At 34.3% G+C, this 22,807-nt stretch overlaps 1 protein-coding gene and 1 non-coding gene across 3 annotated transcripts in view; both read left to right on the forward strand.

Annotated features, from left to right (window-relative positions):
• The window catches only part of KPNA4 (karyopherin subunit alpha 4), a 189,256-nt gene extending 166,713 nt beyond the window's left edge, over window positions 1-22,543 (forward strand). For both annotated transcript variants that reach the window (XM_041731501.1, XM_041731502.1), the window contains exons 11-17: window positions 2,126-2,257; window positions 7,845-7,973; window positions 9,351-9,455; window positions 13,260-13,331; window positions 15,313-15,475; window positions 17,975-18,069; window positions 20,560-22,543. In XM_041731501.1, the coding sequence (XP_041587435.1) occupies window positions 2,126-2,257; window positions 7,845-7,973; window positions 9,351-9,455; window positions 13,260-13,331; window positions 15,313-15,475; window positions 17,975-18,069; window positions 20,560-20,658 (795 nt within the window). In that variant the 3' untranslated portion in view covers window positions 20,659-22,543. The remainder of the gene's footprint in view (window positions 1-2,125; window positions 2,258-7,844; window positions 7,974-9,350; window positions 9,456-13,259; window positions 13,332-15,312; window positions 15,476-17,974; window positions 18,070-20,559) is intronic.
• Window positions 8,167-8,495, forward strand: LOC121477665. Its single transcript, XR_005984329.1, has one exon.
• Window positions 22,544-22,807: the final 264 nt, after the last annotated feature.

Below are 22,807 nucleotides of genomic sequence, written 5' to 3' on the forward strand. Positions count from 1 at the left end.
TTAGAAAAGCAAGGAATATGTTGGGTAAAGGAAATCACAGGGATACAACATTGAGGAGCTCTGGTTCTTTGAAAACAGCTTAGTGTGATGAACAGTGTTTGATAAGCTGCTTCATTCCTTTTCAGTTTCTAGGGTAATGCCATTTTTCCAAGTTCTCTTTAAAGCATATGGAACAAATTAAAGTTAGAATTACACTACATCAAGCGGTGACATAGGGTATAAAATTCATTAGATGAACATGATCTTTGCTTTAAAGATAATTTTGTTTTAGATCCTGATAGTCTAGAATCTTTATATACATATATAGAGCCATTTTGAGTTTGGCTCCTTAGTGCCAAGTTTGTTATTTCAAGTTACAAATTTTAATATTTTACTTTTAAAAGAGTTCCAAGGAAGATTAATCTCAAAGTTTATACCTCTACCAGAAAACCAGACATCTTGGTTGATCTTATTCAGAGATACACCGTGTTCTTTCCACCTATTTACCCCAATCCAGTTTAGATTTAGATAGCTCCATTTTTCTTGCTTTTAATAGATCTTGAATTTTTCAAGCCAGTCTCATTGTTCTTTAGTAGCATGTTTACTGTATGTTTATTAAAAATATAGTCTTCTTATGTAAACACTTAGCAGCAAATTCTTAAATCAGACCGTGAAAGAACTAAAAAAGTAAATAAAACTGCTTCCACAAACCATATATGAAACACTGAAATTACAACTGTAGTTATAATCAGTAAATTTATTATAGAATATTAACTTCAAGAAGTATATATGATGTCAAGTCTTTTTAAATTGTGATTGTGATATAAGCATATTCATGATGTTTGGTGTTGGGCCTTTTAAATAAATTGTATCTGGATTTTATATACAGTCAGGGAGACAACTTGAAATTTTTTGCCTGTATCGACAAATTTTGGCATATGTTGGTACTCTGGAAAAAAGTCTTATGTTTGTAAGTTGAAATTTAGTTCTTTCACATATTTTGATACCACTTTATGTGTGTGAATTCTTTCATTTGGTGTCTTTTTAACATTAAAAATAGCCAAAGAGCTTTCTCCAGTTTTTGAAAGGAACAACAGCAAAGTGTTGTTTTCTCCTTCCAAGAAATTCTCAGATGTTTTAAACATATCATTGGTAGGATTTAAACAATTTCAAACCTTTCTGACTTGTCTTTTGGCACATAGTTAATATTCCAGAAAGGCTTCAGAAGTAAAGTTCCAGGCACAATTATTATTCCTGTGTCTTTATCAATAACTCTGTTATTTATGCAGCAGTTTTACACAGTTGTCATACTTCCTTTTGGATATAACTTCTAATTAGGACTTAATACAAAAGAAAGATGAAACACAATGGCCTGCTGAACTTCACAATAAAGTTATTCAAAATTATAGTTTATTTTTTAGTATTTAACTGCAGAGGGTTGGTTTTTTTTTTTTTTACAAGTAGTTTTGGCAGATGCTGTAAATTATGCATTTTCTTTTTTTTACTAGAATGTTTTTGATTATAGATCACACAGATTGTCCTATGGTTGCTTGTAATGTCTTGATCTGCAGCTGTAAGACACTTCCACTATGAGAAGTTGCCTGCAGTTTTAATAAGGCAAAGCAAACTGGTTGGAAAAGATGAAAAGTACTATGCTCCTAATACTGAAATAACTGGCTTTAGACATATCTACATGACACCACTAGAAAACAACTTGAATATACACATCTAGCCCAGAGGTTCTGAGTCACTCCATATGCTGAGTACACATGGGCTTATGTATTTACTTCAGTGTCTTTGGACATATGTCTTGGTATGACCATTTGGGAAAGAATGTCTTTTTCTCCTATTTCATGTGTGGTGTAGTGTCTATCTTAGTGAATTAAGACTAGATACTAAAAAAAAGAAAAAAGGATACTAACCTGTGCTCAGGATCATAATTAACCAAATCATCCTCAATATGGCTAAAGGATGCACATACTTCATTCAGACATTCATAGATAGATGATGATGTTTAATATAATAGAGACGATTAAGATTTCAGTGAATTGAGATGAGACAAGAAAGGAAAAATTGTAGTGAAATAATCATAGGTTAGTCTGTATGGTTAAGAATTATTAAAGTGAATTTTCATTGTATCCATTAGATATTGGTAGATACAGTCTGGGCCCTCTCTTACCTTACTGATGCTGGCAATGAACAGATACAGATGGTAATAGACTCTGGAATAGTCCCTCACTTGGTTCCTCTGCTCAGCCACCAGGAAGTTAAAGTTCAGGTGAGTTTGTTGTTGATAATGATACGAGGTATTTTGTTTATCGCTAATTTGCTTTAAGCATGGCATTCAAAAATGGACAATTTCATTAGTTCAAAGTATATTTCTAGCCTAATATCACATCTTTTTTAAAATATTTTTTTCTTTATTGATGTACAGTTGACACAATATTGCATTAGTTTCAGGTATACAACATAATGATTCAGCTTCTCTATAAGTTGTACTATGCTCACCACAATATAATGCTATTACAATACCACTGATTATATTCCCTATGCTATACTGTGTATCCCATGACTTACTCATCAAATTACTGGAAGTCTGTATCTCTTGATCCCTTTCACCCATTTTCCCCATCCCTCCACGTCCCTTCTCTCTGGCAACCATCAATTTGTTGTCTATATTGATGGGTCTCTTTCTGCTTTTTGTTTGTTTGTTCGTTTTGTTTTTTAGATTCTACATATGAGTGAAATCATATGGTATTTGTCTTTCTTTGACTTACTTCACTTAGCATAATACTCTTTAGGTCCGTCCATGTAGTTGTACATGGCAAGATCTCTTTCTCTTTATGACACACACACCATGCTTTTATCCATTCATCTATCAGTGGACACTTGGGTTGTTTTCATACCAGAGCTATTATAAGTAATGCTACAGTAAACATAGGGACGCATATACCTTTTTGAAATAAGAACATATCTTTGTTGAAAAGAGTGAGATATTATATACCCATTTTAAAGATGGAGAAGAAAATGAAGTAAGATCACTACAGGTCAATAAGAACCTCCCCCTCTCTTTCTCCCTCCCCCTCTCTTTCCCCATACCTCACCAGAATCCCATCCCAAGGAACCTCCCCCTCTCTTTCTCCCTCCCCCTCTCTTTCCCCATACCTCACCAGAATCCCATCCCAAGGCATCTCCTTTTTAAGTTATTGACTTCTAAGGTAGACCTAGGAAATTCATATGGTAACTTGAGTGTCATCTGAAACAAGTACTGATTTTTTTTTTCTATTCTTAGTTTTCTTCATTTTTCCTACTCTTCTCCCCCCCCCCGCTCCCCCCCCCTTTTTTTTTAGCTCTCCATGCTGCACCACACAAGCTTAGTTAATGCTTAGTTTCATTGGCACTGTAATAAAGGCTTTATACTGAAATATGCTGCTTAGGGCCTTCCTAAATTGATTCCTTTTAGTTATTTAAAATCTTTTTTTTTTTTTTTTTTTTAATGGAGCAACTGGGTGGCTCCATTAAGCATCTGACTTCAGCTCAGGTCAAGATCTTGGAGTCCTGGGATCTAGCCTCAAGGTGGGCTCAGTGGGGAGTGCTTGTCCCTCTACCTCCCCTCTCTGCTCCTCCTGCCACACTCTCAAATAAATAATTTCTTTTATAAGTAAATAAAATCTTGTTAAAACTTTGTTTTATCCTTTTATTATTTTTAAATCCTTCCACATAAATATTCATCCCAAACTTCCATCTAGATAGAGTCAAAAAAAGAGGTTGAAAAGTTCACACAAATATTAGAAGCAGTAACTGTCAACTGTGGTGGTAAAGGGAGATACAGCATTTTCTTCCTATCCTTCTGAGATAAATAGTATGCTTTAACCATATGATGGCTTATGGTCTGTTCAATAATAGCTTAAGGAAAACTGTTCATCTGATTCACTATTAACCCTGGTGGATATTAAAATCAACTGTGAAGCTTAAAGAAAAAAAAATTATTTTCATTGCTTGACCCCTAGAGATTCTGTTTTAGTAAATCTGGGATATTTCCTAGAAACCTGAGCATTAAAAAGCTCTTCAGATTATACTCATGTGCAGTTAGAATGGAGAACACAAACCTTAAAATTTAAGGCAATTTAAGGAAGGAGGGAACACTTAGCTGAATTCAGGAATAGAATAATTTGCCATGTAGAGGTATTTGACTAGGGGCACCTATCTAGTTCAGTCAGAGGAGCACACAACTCTTGATCTCAGGATAGTAAGTTTGAGCCCCATGTTTTATGTAGAGATTACTTAAAAAAATAAACTTTTTTAAAATAAAATAATTCATACTAGATATTTATCAGTAAGTTTGCATTTCTTCTTTTTTTTTTTAAGATTTTATTTATTTATTCATGGGAGACACACATAGGCAGAAACACAAGCAGAGGGAGAAGCAGGCTCCATGCAGGGAGTCTGACATGGGACTCGATCCTGGGTCTCCAGGATCAGGCCCTGGGCTGAAGGCGGCGCTAAACCGCCGAGCCACCCAGGCTGCCCAAGTTTGCATTTCTTGTATTTATGTCTTGGAATGAGTATATGGTTTTTTGTTTTGGTTTTTTCAGAATGCATCTTTAGTTTTAACATTGGACTTCATTCAGAAATAGGGCTGGAATTTTTCTTTAGCAGCTCTCAATACTTTGTACTTTACATAATAACTAATAGAGGTTTTTAAATTTTTTTCAACTTTGACTCCATAATTTAGGAAAAGAAAATACTTGTAATGAACTTCCATGTAGGTTTCCTCTATATCCCTACTCATTCCCTCCCCACAAATTATTTTGACACATCCCAGATAGCATATAATTTCATCCAGCTTCTCTTAAAAAATCAGGCTGTGTTTTCACATAATCACAGTACAGTTAGAATATTTTTTTAATCTTAATATTAAAATCCAGTCAGTATCCAAATTTTACCGATTGCTTCATATATTGGCCAAATCAGTTTCCAAACAAGATTGACACATTGCATTTGGTAGCTTTATTTATATGTTTCTGTTACTCTACAATTTTCTTTTTTCTTTTAAATTTATTTGTGAAAGAAGCTGGATCACTACAAAACATTTTTAAAAGAAATTAAAGAAGACCTAAATAAATGGAAAAACATCAATGTTCATAGATTAGAAGGCAGTGTTGTTAGGGTGGCAGTGCTCCTCAAATTTACCTACAGATTAAATGCAATTCCTGTTGGGGTGCATGGGTGGCTCAGTTCGGTAAGCATCTGTCTTTGGCTCAGGTCATGATCCAGGGTTCTGGGATGGAACTAGAGCTGGGCTTCCTGCTCAGTGGGGAGCCTACTTCTTCTCCCTCTGCCCCTCCCCCTGCTCATATGCTTGCTTCTCTCTCTCTCTCTCTCAAATCAAAATCTTTAAGTGCAATTCCTGTTAAAATCCCAGTTTCTTTTTAGTAGGAACTTAAGCTAATCTTAAAATCCATATGGAAATACAAGGGTCCGAGAAATAGCCAAAACAAGCTTAAAAAAAAAAGTTTGGGGACTTCACTTTCAAAACATAACTGCAAAGCTAAGCGTGAACAAGACTGTGATACTGGCATAAGAGTAGATATATAGATCAGTGAAATACAATCAAGAGTCCAGATATAAACCATATATTTATGATCAATTTATTTTCAACAAAGGTACTAAGAAAATTCAATTAAAAAAATAGTCTGAATTTTCAACAAATGGTGATTCAACAAATGGAGCTGAGACTATTGAATATCAACATGTGAACAAATGAAATTAGACTCCTATATATAAAAATTAGTTCAGAATAGATAAGATACCTAAATATAAGAACTTAAAAGTGTAGGGCAGCCCAGGTGGCTCAGTGGTTTAGCTTCAGCCCAAGGCCTGATCCTGGAGACCCCAGATCGAGTCCCACATCGGGCTTCCTATGTGGAGCCTGCTTCTCCCTCTGCCTGTGTGTCTGCCTCTCTCTCTCTCTCTCTCTCTCTCTCTCCCCCCCCCTCCCTCCCTCCCTCTCCCTCTCCCTCTCCCTTTCCCTCTCTCTCTCTCTGTATCTCATGAATAAATAAATAAAAATCTTAAAAAAAAAGAAAAAGAACTAAAAGTGTAAACCTCTTAGAAGAAAACATAAGCATAAATTTTCATGACCATGGGTTAGGCCGCAGTTTTTTAGATATGATACCACAAGCATGACCAACCAAGGAGAAAAATAGATTAAATTGGACTTCACCAAAATTAAAAATCTGTGCTTCCAAGGAGACCATCAAGAAAGTAAGAAGACAGCCCACAGAATGGAAGGGAATATTTGCAAATCATATATCTGAAAAGGAACTTCTATCCAAAATACATAAAAAAACTCTTAAAACTCAACAAAAGACAAATAATCCCAGTAAAAATTGGCAAAACTGGGGATCCCTGGGTGGCTCAGCAGTTTAGCACCTGCCTTCAGCCCAGGGCATGATCCTGGAGTCCTGAGACCGAGTCCTGCATCAGGCTCCCTGCATGGAGCCTACTTCTCCTTCTGCCTGGGTCTCTGCCTCTCTCTTTCTCTGTGTCTCTCATGAATGAATAAATAAGGTCTTAATAAAAAAGGAAAAAAAATTGGCAAAACTTTTAAATACAGTTATCCAGAGAAGACATACAAATGGTCAATAAGCATGTTCTCACATGCTCAACATTATTAGTCATGAAGGAAATGCAAATCAAAGCTGCAATGAAATACCACTTTGTATGCACTGGGATGATATAATCAAAAAGACATTAACAAGTTTTGGCAAGGATGTAGAGAAAGTGTAATCCTTATATACCTATAAAATGGTACACAACCTCTTTGGAATACAGTGTGATGGTACCTCAAAAAGTTAGACACAGTTACTGTATAACACAGCATTTTCTACTCCCACGTGTGTGTGTGTGTGTGTGTGTACACGTGTACACCCACCCAAGAGAATTGAAAACACATGTTCACCCAAAACTTGCACACAAATGTTTATGGCACTGTTACTTATAATACCCAGTGAAAATCAAATATTTATCAACAACTGAAGAGTAAAATAAAAAACACAAGTAGAATATTGTTTGTCCATGAAAAGGAATGAAGTATCAATACATGCTACAATATGAATGGACTTTGAAAGCATTATTTTAAGTGAAGGAAGCCAGACAAAAAAGGCCACCTGCTGTCTGATTCCAGTTATATGAAATGTCTGGAATAGGCAAATCCACAGAGACATCTCAGGCACAGTAGCTGTCAGGAATCATTCACCACCTTCTCCCTGGGCATGAGGAAAATGGGAGTGACTACTGATGGGTACAGATACTCCTTTTTGATGTGATAAAAATATTCTGGAATTATTTATTAGTTATGGTTGCACAACTTTGAATATATAAGAACCACCGAATTCTACACTTTGAAAGGGTGAATTTTATGTTCTATAAATTATATCTCAATTGAGGGGGGGAAATGAGTCATTTGTCTTGTAAATGTTAAAATTAGTCCCCCAGAAAACTTAAACTTGGAGAAAATGACCTAATACAACTATTAAAAATAATTGATAATTCAAATTCATAAATGTCATACTAAGCAAGAAAAACTTCAGAACACTGTTTTGGTTTGTAATTTATTGAAACACTGAATCAAAAATCAAAAAAAAAGTACTGTCTTATTGTCTTTATGGCCCAAATTACTATCTAAAATTATCCTTATTTGTTTATTGACTATTTTCTACAATAATATTAGCTCCATAAGCCTGTCCTATTCACTTCTCTGTTCAGTATCAGACACAGCTTGGTAAAAAAGAGTAGGTTGGCATGAATGAAAGGGTGTATCTTTCATAATAGAACAACATCTTATTAAATCTTTGTTTCAGACTGCTGCACTTCGAGCTGTGGGCAACATTGTTACTGGAACTGATGAGCAAACACAAGTAGTTTTGAACTGTGATGCTCTTTCACACTTCCCAGCACTTCTGACACATCCCAAAGAGAAAATTAATAAAGTAAGTATTTTTAAATACTAGGTAATAACACACAAAATATCAGCAGTTTTCATTTGTAAAATTTAGGATTCACAAGTGTCTATAATGATTTTTAAGATAAATCATCATTTAGAATACTCTGTTCTTTTAAACATGGATTTATATGATTTTCTGTATATAAAACTAGTTGTAAACATTGCAATTTTGGCTCTCTTGGAAATGATGAAATAGAGATAATTGGGTGTTGAGTGTTGTGTGATTGGAAAATTTTAACGTGTGAGTTAAGTAATTAAGCTTAATATTTTATAGATACTTAATAGAATGTGTGTGTGTGTTTGTGTTTGTGTGCTCATGGAGGCTATTGAAAGGGGGCACTGACTGGTGATGCTGATATTGGAGTGCATCTGAGGCTGTTGTAGAAATACATGGGTTGTTGATTACAACGTTGCCGATGATTATAACCCAAGAACAGCTCACCTAAGTAGCCTAGCACCCTAAAATCTCTAACAGGTTCATTAAACATGGTCCTGTGATCTGATCCAAAAGAGCCCACTTCATACTAGCTAATACTAATAGCTTTGGGAATAAAATTTGTTTACTAATTTTTTTTAGAGAAAATGTTTCCCTTTGTATTGATTAATATTATAAACTTATTATGTCTGGTAAATTACAGTGATAACCTACATAGGATATGAGGTACATATTTTGTCTTATTTTGTGCTAACTGATCTCAGTGTGCATTTATTATCAGTGAAGCTTGTGAAACACTTGACTACCATTATCTTGGCAAAAACAGCAAGCACCACTAAAATGTAAAGGGTATCATAAAAAGATCATTAAGGTAGACCAATGAAGCAATCAAACATCTGGTTCTATGTTAGCTCTTAAGAAAAATGGTGCAGTGAATGACATACAAATAAGTATACTTATAAAACCACTGTTTCAATTTTCACGTCTCCATTATTATGGATAATTGAGATTTGCCAACTTTGGCTAGAATTCTTGGTCACAGTAGAATAGAGAAAAAAGCACGTTATGTGAGGGGGAGGCTGAATCTCATTTACAGTAGTTTTAGGATTTGTATCTGTATTGGAGCTCATGGATACCTTAGTATTTTGTTTAGACAAACTTCTTTGGAGTCTTATGTTTGGGAACATTGCTTTCAAGAATTCTTCAGAAGGGTCAGCTCATTATGACTTGAATTAGGGCCGTTAACAATTTGTTCAAAGAAAATGTGGAAGATGGGGAGGATAGATGAGTTGAGATTCCTGAAATTTTTATTTTGGAACTCATTCCATAATGAAAAAGCATTTGGACATTGTAACAAATGTAGTGAATTTAGTTCAGATGCAGATTTTAATTTTTAATGAGAAATATTGAAGGGGTCTTGTTCTGCAGGAAGCAGTGTGGTTCCTCTCTAACATCACCGCAGGAAATCAGCAGCAGGTTCAAGCAGTAATTGATGCCAATCTTGTACCAATGATAATACATCTTTTGGATAAGGTAAGAAAACATCTTATATATATCTGAGTAAGAGGAAAAGGATTTAAATTTTAACAAATTATGTGAATATATGCCTCTGTTTAATTAGAATCTATACAGTAGCATGTATACTATGGTAAATTAATATTAAAGTAAAAACTTTAAAAATTACAGTTTTTAAATATAAAAACACATTTCTTTTCAGGAACTCCTGACTCTTCTTTGGTATCATTCCTTTACTAATACTACCATTTTCCTGGTATTTATTAAAAATACATTATTAGGGCAGCCCCGGGGGTGCAGCGGTTTAGCGCCGCCTGTAGCCCAGAGTGTGATCCTCAAGACCTGGGATCGAGTCCCACGTCAGGCTCCCTGCATGGAGCCTGCTTCTCCCTCTGCCTGTGTCTTTGCATCTCTCTCTCTCTCTCTCTCTCTCTGTGTGTGTGTGTCTCTCATGAATAAATAAATAAAATCTTAAAAAAAAAGACATTATTGTTTTTAAAAAACATTACTAATGATGATAATATTCAAGATCATATCATATACTGCTGATTATAAATGCTTACATACTACTCTCATCATTCTACATATATTACTTTATATAATACTGCAATTCCATGAGGTTAAGAATTATCCCCTGTGACAGGTAAAGAAACTGTGGTATAGACAAGTAAATTGCCCAAAATCAGATAGCAAGTAAGTGTGCTATTTAATCGTATGCTGTATCCTCTCTTATGCTTACATTAACATTTGGGAAAGAGACCATTTAAAATGTCACAATTGGGGGAATCCCTGGGCGGCTCAGTGGTTTAGCGCCTGCCTTTGGCCCAGGGCGTGATCCTGGAGTCCCGGGATCGAGTTTTACATCAGGCTCCCTACATGGAGCCTGCTTCTTCCTCTGCCTGTGTCTCTCCCTCTCTCTCTCTCCTCTCTCTCTCTCTCTCTCTCTCTCTCTCTCTTTCTGTCTCTCATGAATAAATAAATAAACTATTTTTAAAAAAAATAAAAATAAAATGTCACAATCACAGAAAGAGGGTTTTTTCTGAATGGTGACCTGTCATTAAAGAGAAGGTAAAACCTTTGTCTTCTTTCCCTCCATGTTTTCTACAAACTGGTAATAAAGACTAAGCTTCCTGTAAACAAACTGGTAGATCTGGTTCAATTTTTTAGGCAAGGCTTTTAATACACTACTCTACATTTCCTGATGATTCACATCAGAAGATACATACTGTTTGTCCTGTATCTCCAGATATCCTACATCTGTCCTGTACAGATTAATGAGTGAGCTCTCAGGTATTATGAGCCTACATCAATTGATTGTTATAAACCTATCCATCAATCTTTGCCTACTAGTTTTCAGGTAGTCATTAGCGATCATTGAATGGATCCCTTATTTTACCAGGAACTGCAAAATGCTGACTTTCTGATTCTGTTATTCTTTTTTTTTGGTGTGTGTGCGACTTTTTTTTAATATATTTATTTTTTATTGTTGTTCAATTTGCCAACATATAAAATAACACCCAGTGCTCATCCCATCAAGTGCCCACCTCAGTGCCCTTCTGTCATTCTTTATGTTATTAACTGTGATTTTTCAGTGAAAAGTTTTTTTCGTTATCAGCTATTGGTTTACTCTGAAATATGGTTCATATAAAAAAAGGCAAGATAAATTCTCATTATCATGTAGTGGTTTTTTGTTTTGGGGTATGTGTGTGTGTGTGTTTTAAGTAGGCTCCACATGGGGCTTGAACTCACAACCCTGATACCAAGACCTGAGCTGAGATGAAAAGTCATGTTTAATAGACTGAGCCACCCAGGTGTTCCATTATCTCTGTTTTTAGAATAACATGGTTCCCTAACAACCTCAAAAGAATACTAGGGTGGAGTTTTTAAAGTCATTAGGAAATTATGGATTTTATGTATTTTTTATAAGTTTTAGTCCATTGTAGTTATTTTTTCTAACACTCAGATTGTCCCTAACAAATGGGAATCTCTTAAACTTAGTGTCTGTGTCTTTTTTACATCACCCCAATAGTTTTTCAGAGCTTCCTACTTGTTGAATATGACACAGTTCTTAAGCATATTTTCTCTATTTTCTGACCTAAACTCTGTGATGTCCTTTTTAGGTAGCAGATGGTATTTAAGAATTATAATTATAGTTCAGGTCCTAAGAAAGATGATTGCTACAAGGTTGTCACTGTTTCTAGGTCTGAGTGAACAAAATGGGTGATAATGTGTATGGTTTTCTTTGTTTTTAGAAAATAGAAAATAGGGGTACCTGACTGGCTTGGTCAGTAGAGCATGTGACTTTTGATCATCAGGGTCATGAGCTTAAGCCCAACATTGGGCATGGAGCCTACTTTAAAAAAAGAAAAAAAGAAAAAAAAGTAGAAAATATATAGTAATTTCATGAACATGAAAATTCATAAGATACAAATCGCGAAAAATAATTAATTTAAAAATGATGAGTGAATAGAAACTGTCAGATACTACTGGGTATTTAGGATAAACTTTTTACATTCTCTTAGATTTTTATATTTTCATCTTTTATGCTGGAAGTCTTTCTAAAAAGATTAAAATATATATTGAGATACAACATTTATCAAAATAGCAAGCTGACATTGCCATTAAACATGACTACTCCAGTTTTAAGATTTCTTTGAGGATAGTAATACATAATTTTTGTATGTGTGGTTAAGTCACCAAGTTGATACACAGTTAGGTTATTTATTATATGAGGAAATTACTTTAGTATTTTTTGTTTGTTTAGGGTTTTTGGTTATATAAAGCACTATATGGTTTCCAAGTAAAAAAAAAATATGCACCTTATTTTCAAGGTGCATATTTTCAATATTTTACCAGTTTATATTTGGGATTATTGGATGTGCAGATAGGCTTTATGTAAATCTTGCCGTATAATAACCTCTCCCTCCGTTAGGATTGTACCATTTTACAATCCTGCCAGCCTCACTGATAGGTATTTACATTGTATCAGTCTGATATAAAAAAATAGATATCACACTGCAATATTGATTTTTATTCCTCATATAAGTTTTTTCTTAATTATAAGCGTTTTCCCAGGTTGCTAGTCTAATTTGTATTTAACAACTGGTTATTATTCCATTCAGCAGATTCATCATAATTAGTCATTTATTCCACTGCTGAGAATTCTACTTGCTTTTACTTTTTGACTAGTATGTACTACTAAGATAATATCTAGAAGGAAAGAAAATATTACTTTGTTTTAAATTATTTTCTTGGTAAATTCTTAAAGATTCTCATATGATTATTTAAGAACCTCATATGATTATTAAATATTACTTTGAGAACCTCATGATTATTAAATGTATAACTAAATAAATTACTAAATCATATATGATTTTAAATGATTTTAAGTATATTTTTTCAGTTTATATTTGAAAGGTAATATAGGAGGGTGATGTTTTTATTATATCATCTTATTAATGGTGGACATTTTTAAAACTTTGTGTTTAAAAGGTTACATTTCTTTGATTAAAGTGAAGTGTACATTCTCCTTCTCCCCCCCCCCCTTTTTGAGTTTTGGACTACTTTTATTTTATCACTGACTTCATTTAATCTGATTTAATTGAACAGTAATACCAAGTCACTTTGTTGCCAAGAGAGTTTGCAAAGGGGAGTCTACATTTGTTTAGGGTAAATTGAATTCAGAAGCCTTTCTTAAGTAAAAAATTATGCATATAGAAAGGTTAGAAAAAACTTGGGAAAATAAGCAGTTGAAAATCATTTCAGACAGCATTTTTTTCCCAGTTTACACTGTGTTGCAATTTGTATTCTTTGCTTTTACAGGGGGATTTTGGCACCCAGAAAGAAGCTGCTTGGGCCATAAGTAACTTAACAATTAGTGGGAGGAAAGATCAAGTAAGTTCAACTCTTACTTATTTCTCAGAACTGGTAAAATAACATACATAAAAATTCTAAATTCTAAGATTTAGATTTCAGTTAAATTATAATTTAAAATAATAGCAAGATAATAGGCATTCTGTGATTCCCGCCCCCCCCCCCATAAAAGTGTTACCTTGACTTCCTTAGGTTACATTTCATAGATGAGAAGTGTTCTCTTTATACCATCTTGGCCTACAAAAATTTTCTAATCCATGGTAAGATCAAAACATATGTAGTCAAAATATATTTGGTTTTTAACAGTATTAGGGAAAAAACAGGACTTTTTAGCTTAATAGAATGAAACAACATCACAGATCTCATAACAGATGAACATCAACAACAAAAATTTACCAGCAGCAAACAAAGCAAGGAACTAATGTAAACCAAAAGGCTCGAACTAGGGCAGCCCGGGTGGCTCAGTGGTTTAGCGCCGCCTTCAGCCCAGGGCCTGATCCTGGGGTCCTGGAATCGAGTCCCACGTCAAGCTCCCTGCATGGAGCCTGCTTCTCCCTCTGCCTGTGTCTCTGCCCCTCTCCCTCTTTCTCTCTCTCTCTGTCACTCACGGATAAATAAATAAAATCTTTAAAAAAAATAAAAATAAAAGATTCCAGATAAATTTCACAGATAAGGTAAAAAGAGTGAATTTAGAGCTAATAAACAATAAGCTGATAATTGTCACAAATAAGCTATAGACTGATGGTGAGCAATGAATCCACTTAAATATGAATAGAGAGCAGAATATAAATATATAGTACATGGAAATGACAATATAACAAAATATAAAAATGAAAGAAAAATATTATGAAAATATTATAGAACCAGTTGAATAGTGAATTGAAAGTAGCCAGGTCAGAGATACAGGCAGAGGAAGAAGCAGGCTCCCTGCCTGGAGCCTGTTGCGAGACTTGGAGGGCTACTCTCCTCCATACCACCCTGGAATCACGACCTGAGCCAAAGACAGATGCTGCACTGTTGAGTCACCCAGGTGCCCTCACATGTGGGCTAAAAACAAAAAGAAAAACCTAAGCTCATAGCTAACAGCACAGTGCTAGGTGCCAGGGGTGGAGTGGGTGGATGAAATGGGTGAAGGTGGCCAAAAGGTAATAGACTTATGGTTATAAAATAAATTATGGGAATATAATATACACCACGGTGCCTATAGTTAATAATACTGTAATGCATATTTAAAAGTTACTGAGAGTAAATCTTAGTTTACAAAAACTTTTGAGAAAAAGATATTTTTATAAATATCGTGACAGATATTTTTATAAATATCGTGACAGATGTTAACTGTACTTATTGTGGTGCTTTTTTGCAATACATAACAACTTTTGAATCATGTTGTCCACCTGAAACTGATATAATAGTGTATGTCAATTATACCCTTCCCCCCAAAGTAACACTTAGATTTCTATACTGTGGCCTGTTTCCATTTCAAATTCTGCTTCTTAGTTCAATGAGAGTGACCTATCCATGCTAATATGTGAATAAACATACTCATCTGCAAAAAAAAAAAAAGAAAGTAGCCAGGTATTTGAGGATTCTAAATGATATAGCATTCTCACATTGGATACTATTATGTTGAACAATGGTTCCCTTAAAAAAACATCATCCAGCCTTTACAGATGTCAGAATTTCTTAATCTTAAAGTGGAGGAAAGCATCTTTGAAGAAAGTATTCCTTACGGCAGATGTTTCACATGAGGTTAAGTGATTTCTTCATTTTCACTTGTTTTTTCCGAAGTTCAAGAAAAGTAAACATTACATTAAAGGAAGGAATCTCATAGTAAAATAATCTAACAAGAAAATAATAAAATTACCTAATGTAGTCTAACATAACGTGAAAAATGAGGTCATGTTTCTATACTCAAACTTTAAAGTCAAAATTATTTCAGTGTGATCATATGGTGCGCACAGTTCACTGATGTTTATTATATCATGGTGTTTTTCTTCTTCAGGTGGCCTATCTAATCCAGCAAAATGTTATTCCGCCTTTTTGCAACTTGCTGACTGTAAAAGATGCACAGGTTGTGCAAGTAGTACTTGATGGACTAAGTAATATATTAAAAATGGCTGAAGATGAGGCGGAAACCATAGCCAATCTTATAGAAGAATGTGGAGGCAAGTGTATTACAAGCTATTATTTCACAGTTTTAATGTTCTTTTTGTAACTACTTTTTATTTTCTGACTAATGTAGCACCTCTGTATTTTTCTGTCTTAGATTATCAAGTAACAGAATAAAGTAAATACTATATTCTATATGTACAGTCCTGCTCAGCTTCTTGCATATGCTTAGGTAACTGAATTGCTGCCCTGTATTTGAAACAGGCACTGTGCTAAGGTACTGGGAAAACAGTGGTAAACAAGACACAGTCCTTTCCCTCAAGGCATGTAGTCTAGTCATGGAGATAAATATGAACTGATTTAATGTGCTAATTACCCTAATAGAAATGTACAACAAAATGAAATACCTTATCCATCCTGGAAGAAGCAGGAAGTGACACCTGAGCTGGATTTTGAGAGATGAATAAGGATTAATAAAGTAAAAAGGGATGAAAGGTGTTCCAGGCAGAGACACCATGAGCAAAGTCTGAGGTGAGATCTAGAATTCAGCAAATTATATAAGTAGTTCAGTGTTGCTGAATCACAAAGTATGGGGTAGACACTGCCTAAAGATGAGGTTGGAGATACAACCAGTAACCAGGCCCCTGCCGTCTTACAAGCTTTGTAGCACAGCAGATTCTTTATTCTGTAAGGCTGTAGTTCCCAAATCTGATTCTGTGCCAGGGCCACCCAGAATGTAAATAGCATGTCTTAACTTTCAGCTTTTAGAATTAACCATGTAGATAGAACATGGTAGTCTCAATTGTAGCTGTGGAACAAAATGTAAATGTTACCAACCTGGATAAGCATAAAAGGAAAGGATTTCTGACAGATGTGGAGAAGTAAATGAAAGGAGAAGTAACTTAAGAGTAGGAGGACCATATCTTCAATTTGCTTAATGGAGGAGTTCAGAGGCTTGAAAGAAAGAAGTATTTTTAAAGTTACTGAAGTAACAAATAGAGCAACAGAAAATAATTCATAACTATCAAGTTAGGAATAGGAGATGGAGAATAGTTAGAGAACCTAATTAGGAAGTTGAGTACCAGAAAATAGTTAATATAGTTTAAAAGTTTTTACTGTTTTTTCCCATGTAAACATTTTAATTATTAAAAATGTAATTTTTATATATTAAAATTAAAATACAGATCTGAGCCTTGCCTTCATCACTGCAGGTAAGGCCAAGAATCTGTATCTTATAAGCACTCCCAATGAATTCTGCCCCAGGGTATTACAAATCATTTAAAGATTTTATCTGAGGGATTGGTATGTTTAAATGGAGCAAGGATATCAGGGAAATGGGACCATTGGAGATAAGAGGCAGGAACCAGTTAGGAAAGTATATAGTGATAGGGGCCACAATAAATGATGACAGGATTCAAGGAATGGATAGTCTTACAGGTTTTTGAACAGATTTGATGATAGAGTATTAAGGGGAACTTATTAGGCTTTCTCTCAGATTTCAAGTTGTTTATTATCATCAAGTAAGAATACAGTAGAATAAATAGTTTAATTGAAGAAAGGCAAGTAATAAATTATGTTTGGACATTTTGAGCATTACATACCCATGAAATATCTGGTGGAATTATCACGCAGGCATTTTAATTTTATGCTTCTGAAGCTCAGAAAAAAGTCCTCACCTTATTATAGTGGCTTAATTCTTTTGTTTAAGATTTTATTTTTAAGCAATCCCCAGACTCATCATGGGGCTCAAACCCACAATCCCGAGATTAAGAGTTGCATGCTCCACTAAGTACCAAGCCAGCCAGGCACCCCTGTCTAAATTCTTTTTTACTGAAAGTTTGAGCCCGCTAAGTAGAATGTGTAGAGTGAGAAATGAGCCCAAAGCAACTTCTCCCATGTAAGGAATAGATGAAGGAAGAACACTCATGAAAGGGCAGTTTCACTTTACTTCAGAAGCCTTAAAATTATTAGTCCTATAAAACGAAACAAGATGTAATTTGCAAATCAGTTATGTTTATATATTCTTTTTAATGTTTCTGCCTGTGATTTAATAAACTTACGTTTATAGGAACAATTCCTCTTTCCCCTGAAATGCTTTGATCTTGATCATTTTCCATAATACTTAACAGATGTCTTAACATTCATATATATTAATCGCCAGTATTTTCATTATTTTTATACATGCTCATTAGAAAAACCTGGCAGAGGCTAGCTAGAAAGTAGAAAGAATCTGCTTTTAACTTAATAACAAACAAAAATAATCCATATTATTCCTTATAAACATTGGTTATATAATATTCTGAATAGAGAGGTGTCCCATTGCTTGCTTAAACATTTATATACATTTAAACACTCAGGATGTTAACTTTTAAGATAAATATGCTATATCTTTGTGCATTAAACCTTTTTATTTTTAAGATTCATCTTTAGAATAGAGTCCCAAAAGTCATAGATTTGCCAAAAATTGGGATTATGTGGTCCCAAGGTTATTGTAAATTTTTTGTTCTTACATTTTAAATATTACCATTGTTTTCACTTCATAAAATTTCTTGCAGGACTGGAGAAAATTGAACAACTTCAGAATCATGAAAATGAAGACATCTACAAATTGGCCTATGAGATCATTGATCAGTTCTTCTCTTCAGATGATGTATTTAAAGTTTTCTTAGTTTTTTGTATAAACATAAGTCTAGAAATAATATAAGCTAGGACATACATTTTTAGAATGGGATTAAAATAATGTCACTTTCAGAAACATAAATATTGTAAAATTTAATTTTTTGTTTTTTTAAAGATTTTATTATTTATTCATGAGAGATACACAAAGAAAGACAGAGACTAGACTAGAAAGGCAGAGGGAGAAGCAGGCTCCTTGCGGGAAGCGAGGGACTTGATCCCGGGACCGGGGTCACACCCTGAGCCAAAAGCAGACACTCAACCACTGAGCCACCCAGGCATCCCATATTGTAATATTTTAAAGTCCCTAGGATGTTAAGTAGTAGTATTAGTTTTAAGGGCAAAAAATACAAGGATTTTTTTTGTTTTTTACAAACTTTTTGCCATTAAAAGTTAAAAATAGAATGAGGTGTTTTTTATTTTTTAGGAATGCTGAAAAGTTTACTTGTAAAATATCTTTTTTTTAAATCTTATAAATGGAAGTTTTTACCCTTTGAACACCTTCTTCCACTTTGCTCTGCCTCCACCCTCTACCTATGGTAACCATCAGTTTGATCTTTCCTATGAGGTTATTTTTTGGGTTTTTTAAGATTCCACATACAAGTTAGATCAGACATTATTTGTCTTTCTCTGACTTACTCATCTTAAGCATTAAACCCCCTCACTGTTTATACATGTTGTTACAAATTGCAGGGCGGTTTCCTTTAAGTCTTTATAATATTATCCTGTGTGTGTATACCACATTTTCTTTATCCATTCTTCTGTTAGTGGACATTTAGGCTATTTCCATGCTTTGGGTATTGTAAATAATACTGCTGTGAACATAGGGGTGGAGATGTCTTTTCGAGTTAGTGTTTTCATTTCCTTTGAAATATATTCCTAAAAGTGGGGAATCCCTGTGTGGCTCAGCGGTTTAGCACCTGCCTTTACCCCAGGGCGTGATCCTAGAGTCCCAGGATCAAGTACCCCATCGGGCTCCCTGCATAGAGCCTGTTTCTCCCTCTGCCTATGTCTCTACCTCTCATGAATAAGTGAATAAAATCTTTAAATATATATATATATTCCTAAATGTGGAATTGCTGAATAATCACATGGTAGTTCTATTTGTAATTTTTTTGAGTTTTCCTCCATATTATTTTCTAAAGTGGCTGTACTAATTTACAAACCCGCTAACAATGCACATGATTTCCCTTTTCTCCTTGTCCACACTAGCATGTGTTAACTCTTATCTTTTTAATGATGGCGATTTTAACAGAGATGAGGTAATACCTCATTGTGGTTTTAATTTGCATTGCCCTAATTACTGGTGGTGATGAGTGTTTTTTTATTTACCTAATCACCTTTCATATATCTTTTGGAGAAATGTCTGTTCAGGTCTTTTGCCCATTTTTTTAATTGGGTTGGGTTTTCTGTTGTTGTTTTGTTTGTTTTGGTATTGAGTTATGATAAGGATTTTTTTTTTTTGACACTTGACAAGTCAGGCTTTATTTTCACTAGGTGTCTTTATAGTTCTCAAATTTTATATTGTTAATAGCATAACATGTTTATAAACAAAAACAGTGATACTAGTATATTCTGTAATAAATCCTTTATGATAATAGGTCTCCATATTTGAAGATACTGTCACTGTTATTTTTAGTAGGTGACCAAAAATAAATTTGAAGATACATAAAATGGAAAAAAATGGTCAAGAAAGATAAGTTACTAATTAATGTAAGGTGTAACATACAAAAATATCTTCATGTTGTCAGTATATGGTAGTTGAAATTAAAGTATTAACTTATTTTTAGTATTGTTTCTTGGGAAAAGTAAATCTAAAAGCAGTTATTCCTTAGAAAATTATAGATACAGCCAGCCACCAGTGGATTTTTTGCTGATTCTCAACTTTACAAAAAATAATTGATACACACCCTAAACTTTTCCACATTATCAAAAAAGATTGGCATAAACTATACTGTAGGTCAGTGATTTTTGTGGTATTTCAAAAAAGAACCTTTAAGGTATATAGAATATTATGTATTCATTATAGCACAGCTATTATTTTACTGTTTTAAGCCCAAATGTCATTTGTCTCCAATTGCTACTAAAAACATAACTAAAGATTACAATTACTCTCCAGAAATGACAGCATTAAGTTTTTTTAATGTCATCAGCTTTTATCTATTTGCCCAGGTAAGAGGGAAATTATAATGCGTATCCTCTCAGTGTGAGATGTAGGACCATCTCCAATTCAATACTTGTATTTCACTCTTTTGGAAGATACCTTTCATGCATATTCTCAAGTTCCCTCTCATTTCAAGTGTTCTTTAAGACAAAGCCTTTACAAAAGGTTTCAGCTTCCTAAGAAATGGTAGGACAATTGGCTCTCATTTCTTTTGTACTTTTTTTTTTGAAATAATATTTCTATAGTGTTATTTATGTAACCTTTAAAACTAATTATCACTTACTTTTTCTTTTTTCTTAGATTGATGAAGATCCTAGCCTTGTTCCAGAGGCAATACAAGGTGGAACATTTGGTTTCAATTCATCTGCCAACGTACCAACAGAAGGGTTCCAGTTTTAGAAAGATGTTGTGGAAGTTAGGTACAATGCAGCACTGAGATATATATATATATATACATATATATAAAAAGGTTTGATCCATCAAGCTTGGCTCATGGGATCTGCTGCTGCATTAAATCGGGAAAGAAAATGTGAAGATTTCATTTGGAATCACAGAAAATGCCCAAATGAGGTCAAGATGGCGAGTGGGTGCGAGTGAGAATGAGTGGCAAAATGTAACGAAAACTTTACATGAATGCTTATTTAGGTTGTTCAAAGTAAAAAGGGCTACAGGTCACAGATCTTCAGTGCCTGAGAAGGAACATTGACTTACTCTGTATCAATTGAGGGGAAAGTGCAGTACTGTCATCTTCAAGCCTTGTAAGCATAAAAGAGGATATGATGCCCATATAAGTCAAAGGAAAACGAGCCCAGGCCTTGCTATGAAGCAATGTGTGAGTGGACAATGTTGAATGAATGTCTGGCTCAGTGATAGGGAGTCAGGTTCATCTTTCAAATCTAGGGCTCTTCACTCATGAAGCAGACTCCTAGTCCTGGAGTGACTGTGTACGAGAGTATGGTTGTGGTGCTGTATGTGAACGCATGCAAGCTTGATTCGCCTTCAGGGGGCTGATAACAAACCTAGTAAATCATCAAAGTGAGATCTTAAGTGTTAATGTACACTGGACATGAAAACAAAGACCGGTTTAGCAGCAGACATTGGTTTACTCTGCAGCCTGTGTTTTCTATTCCCCCTCTTCCCTCTACCCAACCCCCTCCTTTTTTTTTTTTTCTTTTTAGTTTTTATTTACTTTACCTAGTATGGCTTTTTAGTTGCTTCTCAAGTCAGAAAACTTTTCAGGAAGGTTTCCCTGTGCATTTGCACCAGATGAATGTTTGATGCTATGAAAAGCTTTCCATATCATCAAAACTAATTTGTGTAGATTTTTGCATGAAAAAAATCATAAATTTCCCTCAAAATAGACTGTGTTGCAGTACACAAGTTGCCATAATAGTATAAAACAGTAAAATGTGCTTTAAAAAGCCATCCTTTTCATTTTCAGAGATAACATAAAGATCTTTGCATGAGGTAAATCTACAGCATAGTTCATTTTTAGATTTTGTTGAGTCCTGTAAAGAAGAAGAAGAAAAAAGTTTCAGTTGTGGTAGAATAATACCGTGCTGTGTTTAAATGTTACTTGTTTTCAAACTTTGTTTTCTATGAAAATGATATGGAAACTTCTAAAATGGAATTTGGTGCATATGTACTGCTGAATAAAGACCGATGAAGAGGTTTGAGTAGATGTACAAATCAAGTAATGGTTTGAACACCTTTAATAATATGCCTAATCTGTTCAATTGTTTTAGAATCTTTTTATCTTAGATGTAGGCAGCCATGAACAATCTATTTTGAGCCACTTTAGGGAGAAAACTTTGTATTTTTAAAACTTGCATAAAAGTTATGCAAGTGGTTTTTATAAATTGGAATAATACCTCAGTTTTGAGGTTATGCACACTAAATTAAATGTGACATAAATTAATTTGTACAAAAAGAACTCTTTATAAGGTGGCTCATTGTAGGAAATCCTGTGCCTTCCCCTTTGAGCACAAGTGTTGCATGAACAACAGTTTGCTATAAGAAACATACCAGATTAGCCACCATTAGCATCTATATCTACTTTGTGTTTAAAAATCAACTGGTAATTCTGAAACACTGTAGAATGGATAAAAATTATTTTGTGATCATAACTCTTTGTTGAACTAGAGTATTTTTGCAGCATTCCTTGTCATCAGAAACATGGTTAAAGTTTAAAACTAGAAGCAGCAGAAAACTAGCTTGTAAAATTTATCCAAGTAGAATGCAGGCTAGGCTGTCTTGGGGAAATAAACATTAAAACTTAAAGCAATGTTTTACATGGGGTGTGTGTGTGTGCTGTTTGGATTTTAATATATATATATTAATGTATATTAATATATATATATAAATGTAAAGTTGAGTATGACTCAATGGCTTATTTTAGATCGCCCTTGAGCTTTTTGATCTAGAACCAGTATAATAAGAAATTTAAGTTCTGTACTTGCAGTATACACATATTATTATTCTAACCCACTGGATCTGTTCAGGTGACACTATCTTTGTTTCTGCTTTCTCCCTGTCCAGCCCAAGATTT

Source organism: Vulpes lagopus, chromosome 17 (genome assembly GCF_018345385.1).
Source record: "Vulpes lagopus strain Blue_001 chromosome 17, ASM1834538v1, whole genome shotgun sequence".
Classification (NCBI taxonomy): Eukaryota; Metazoa; Chordata; class Mammalia; order Carnivora; family Canidae; genus Vulpes; species Vulpes lagopus.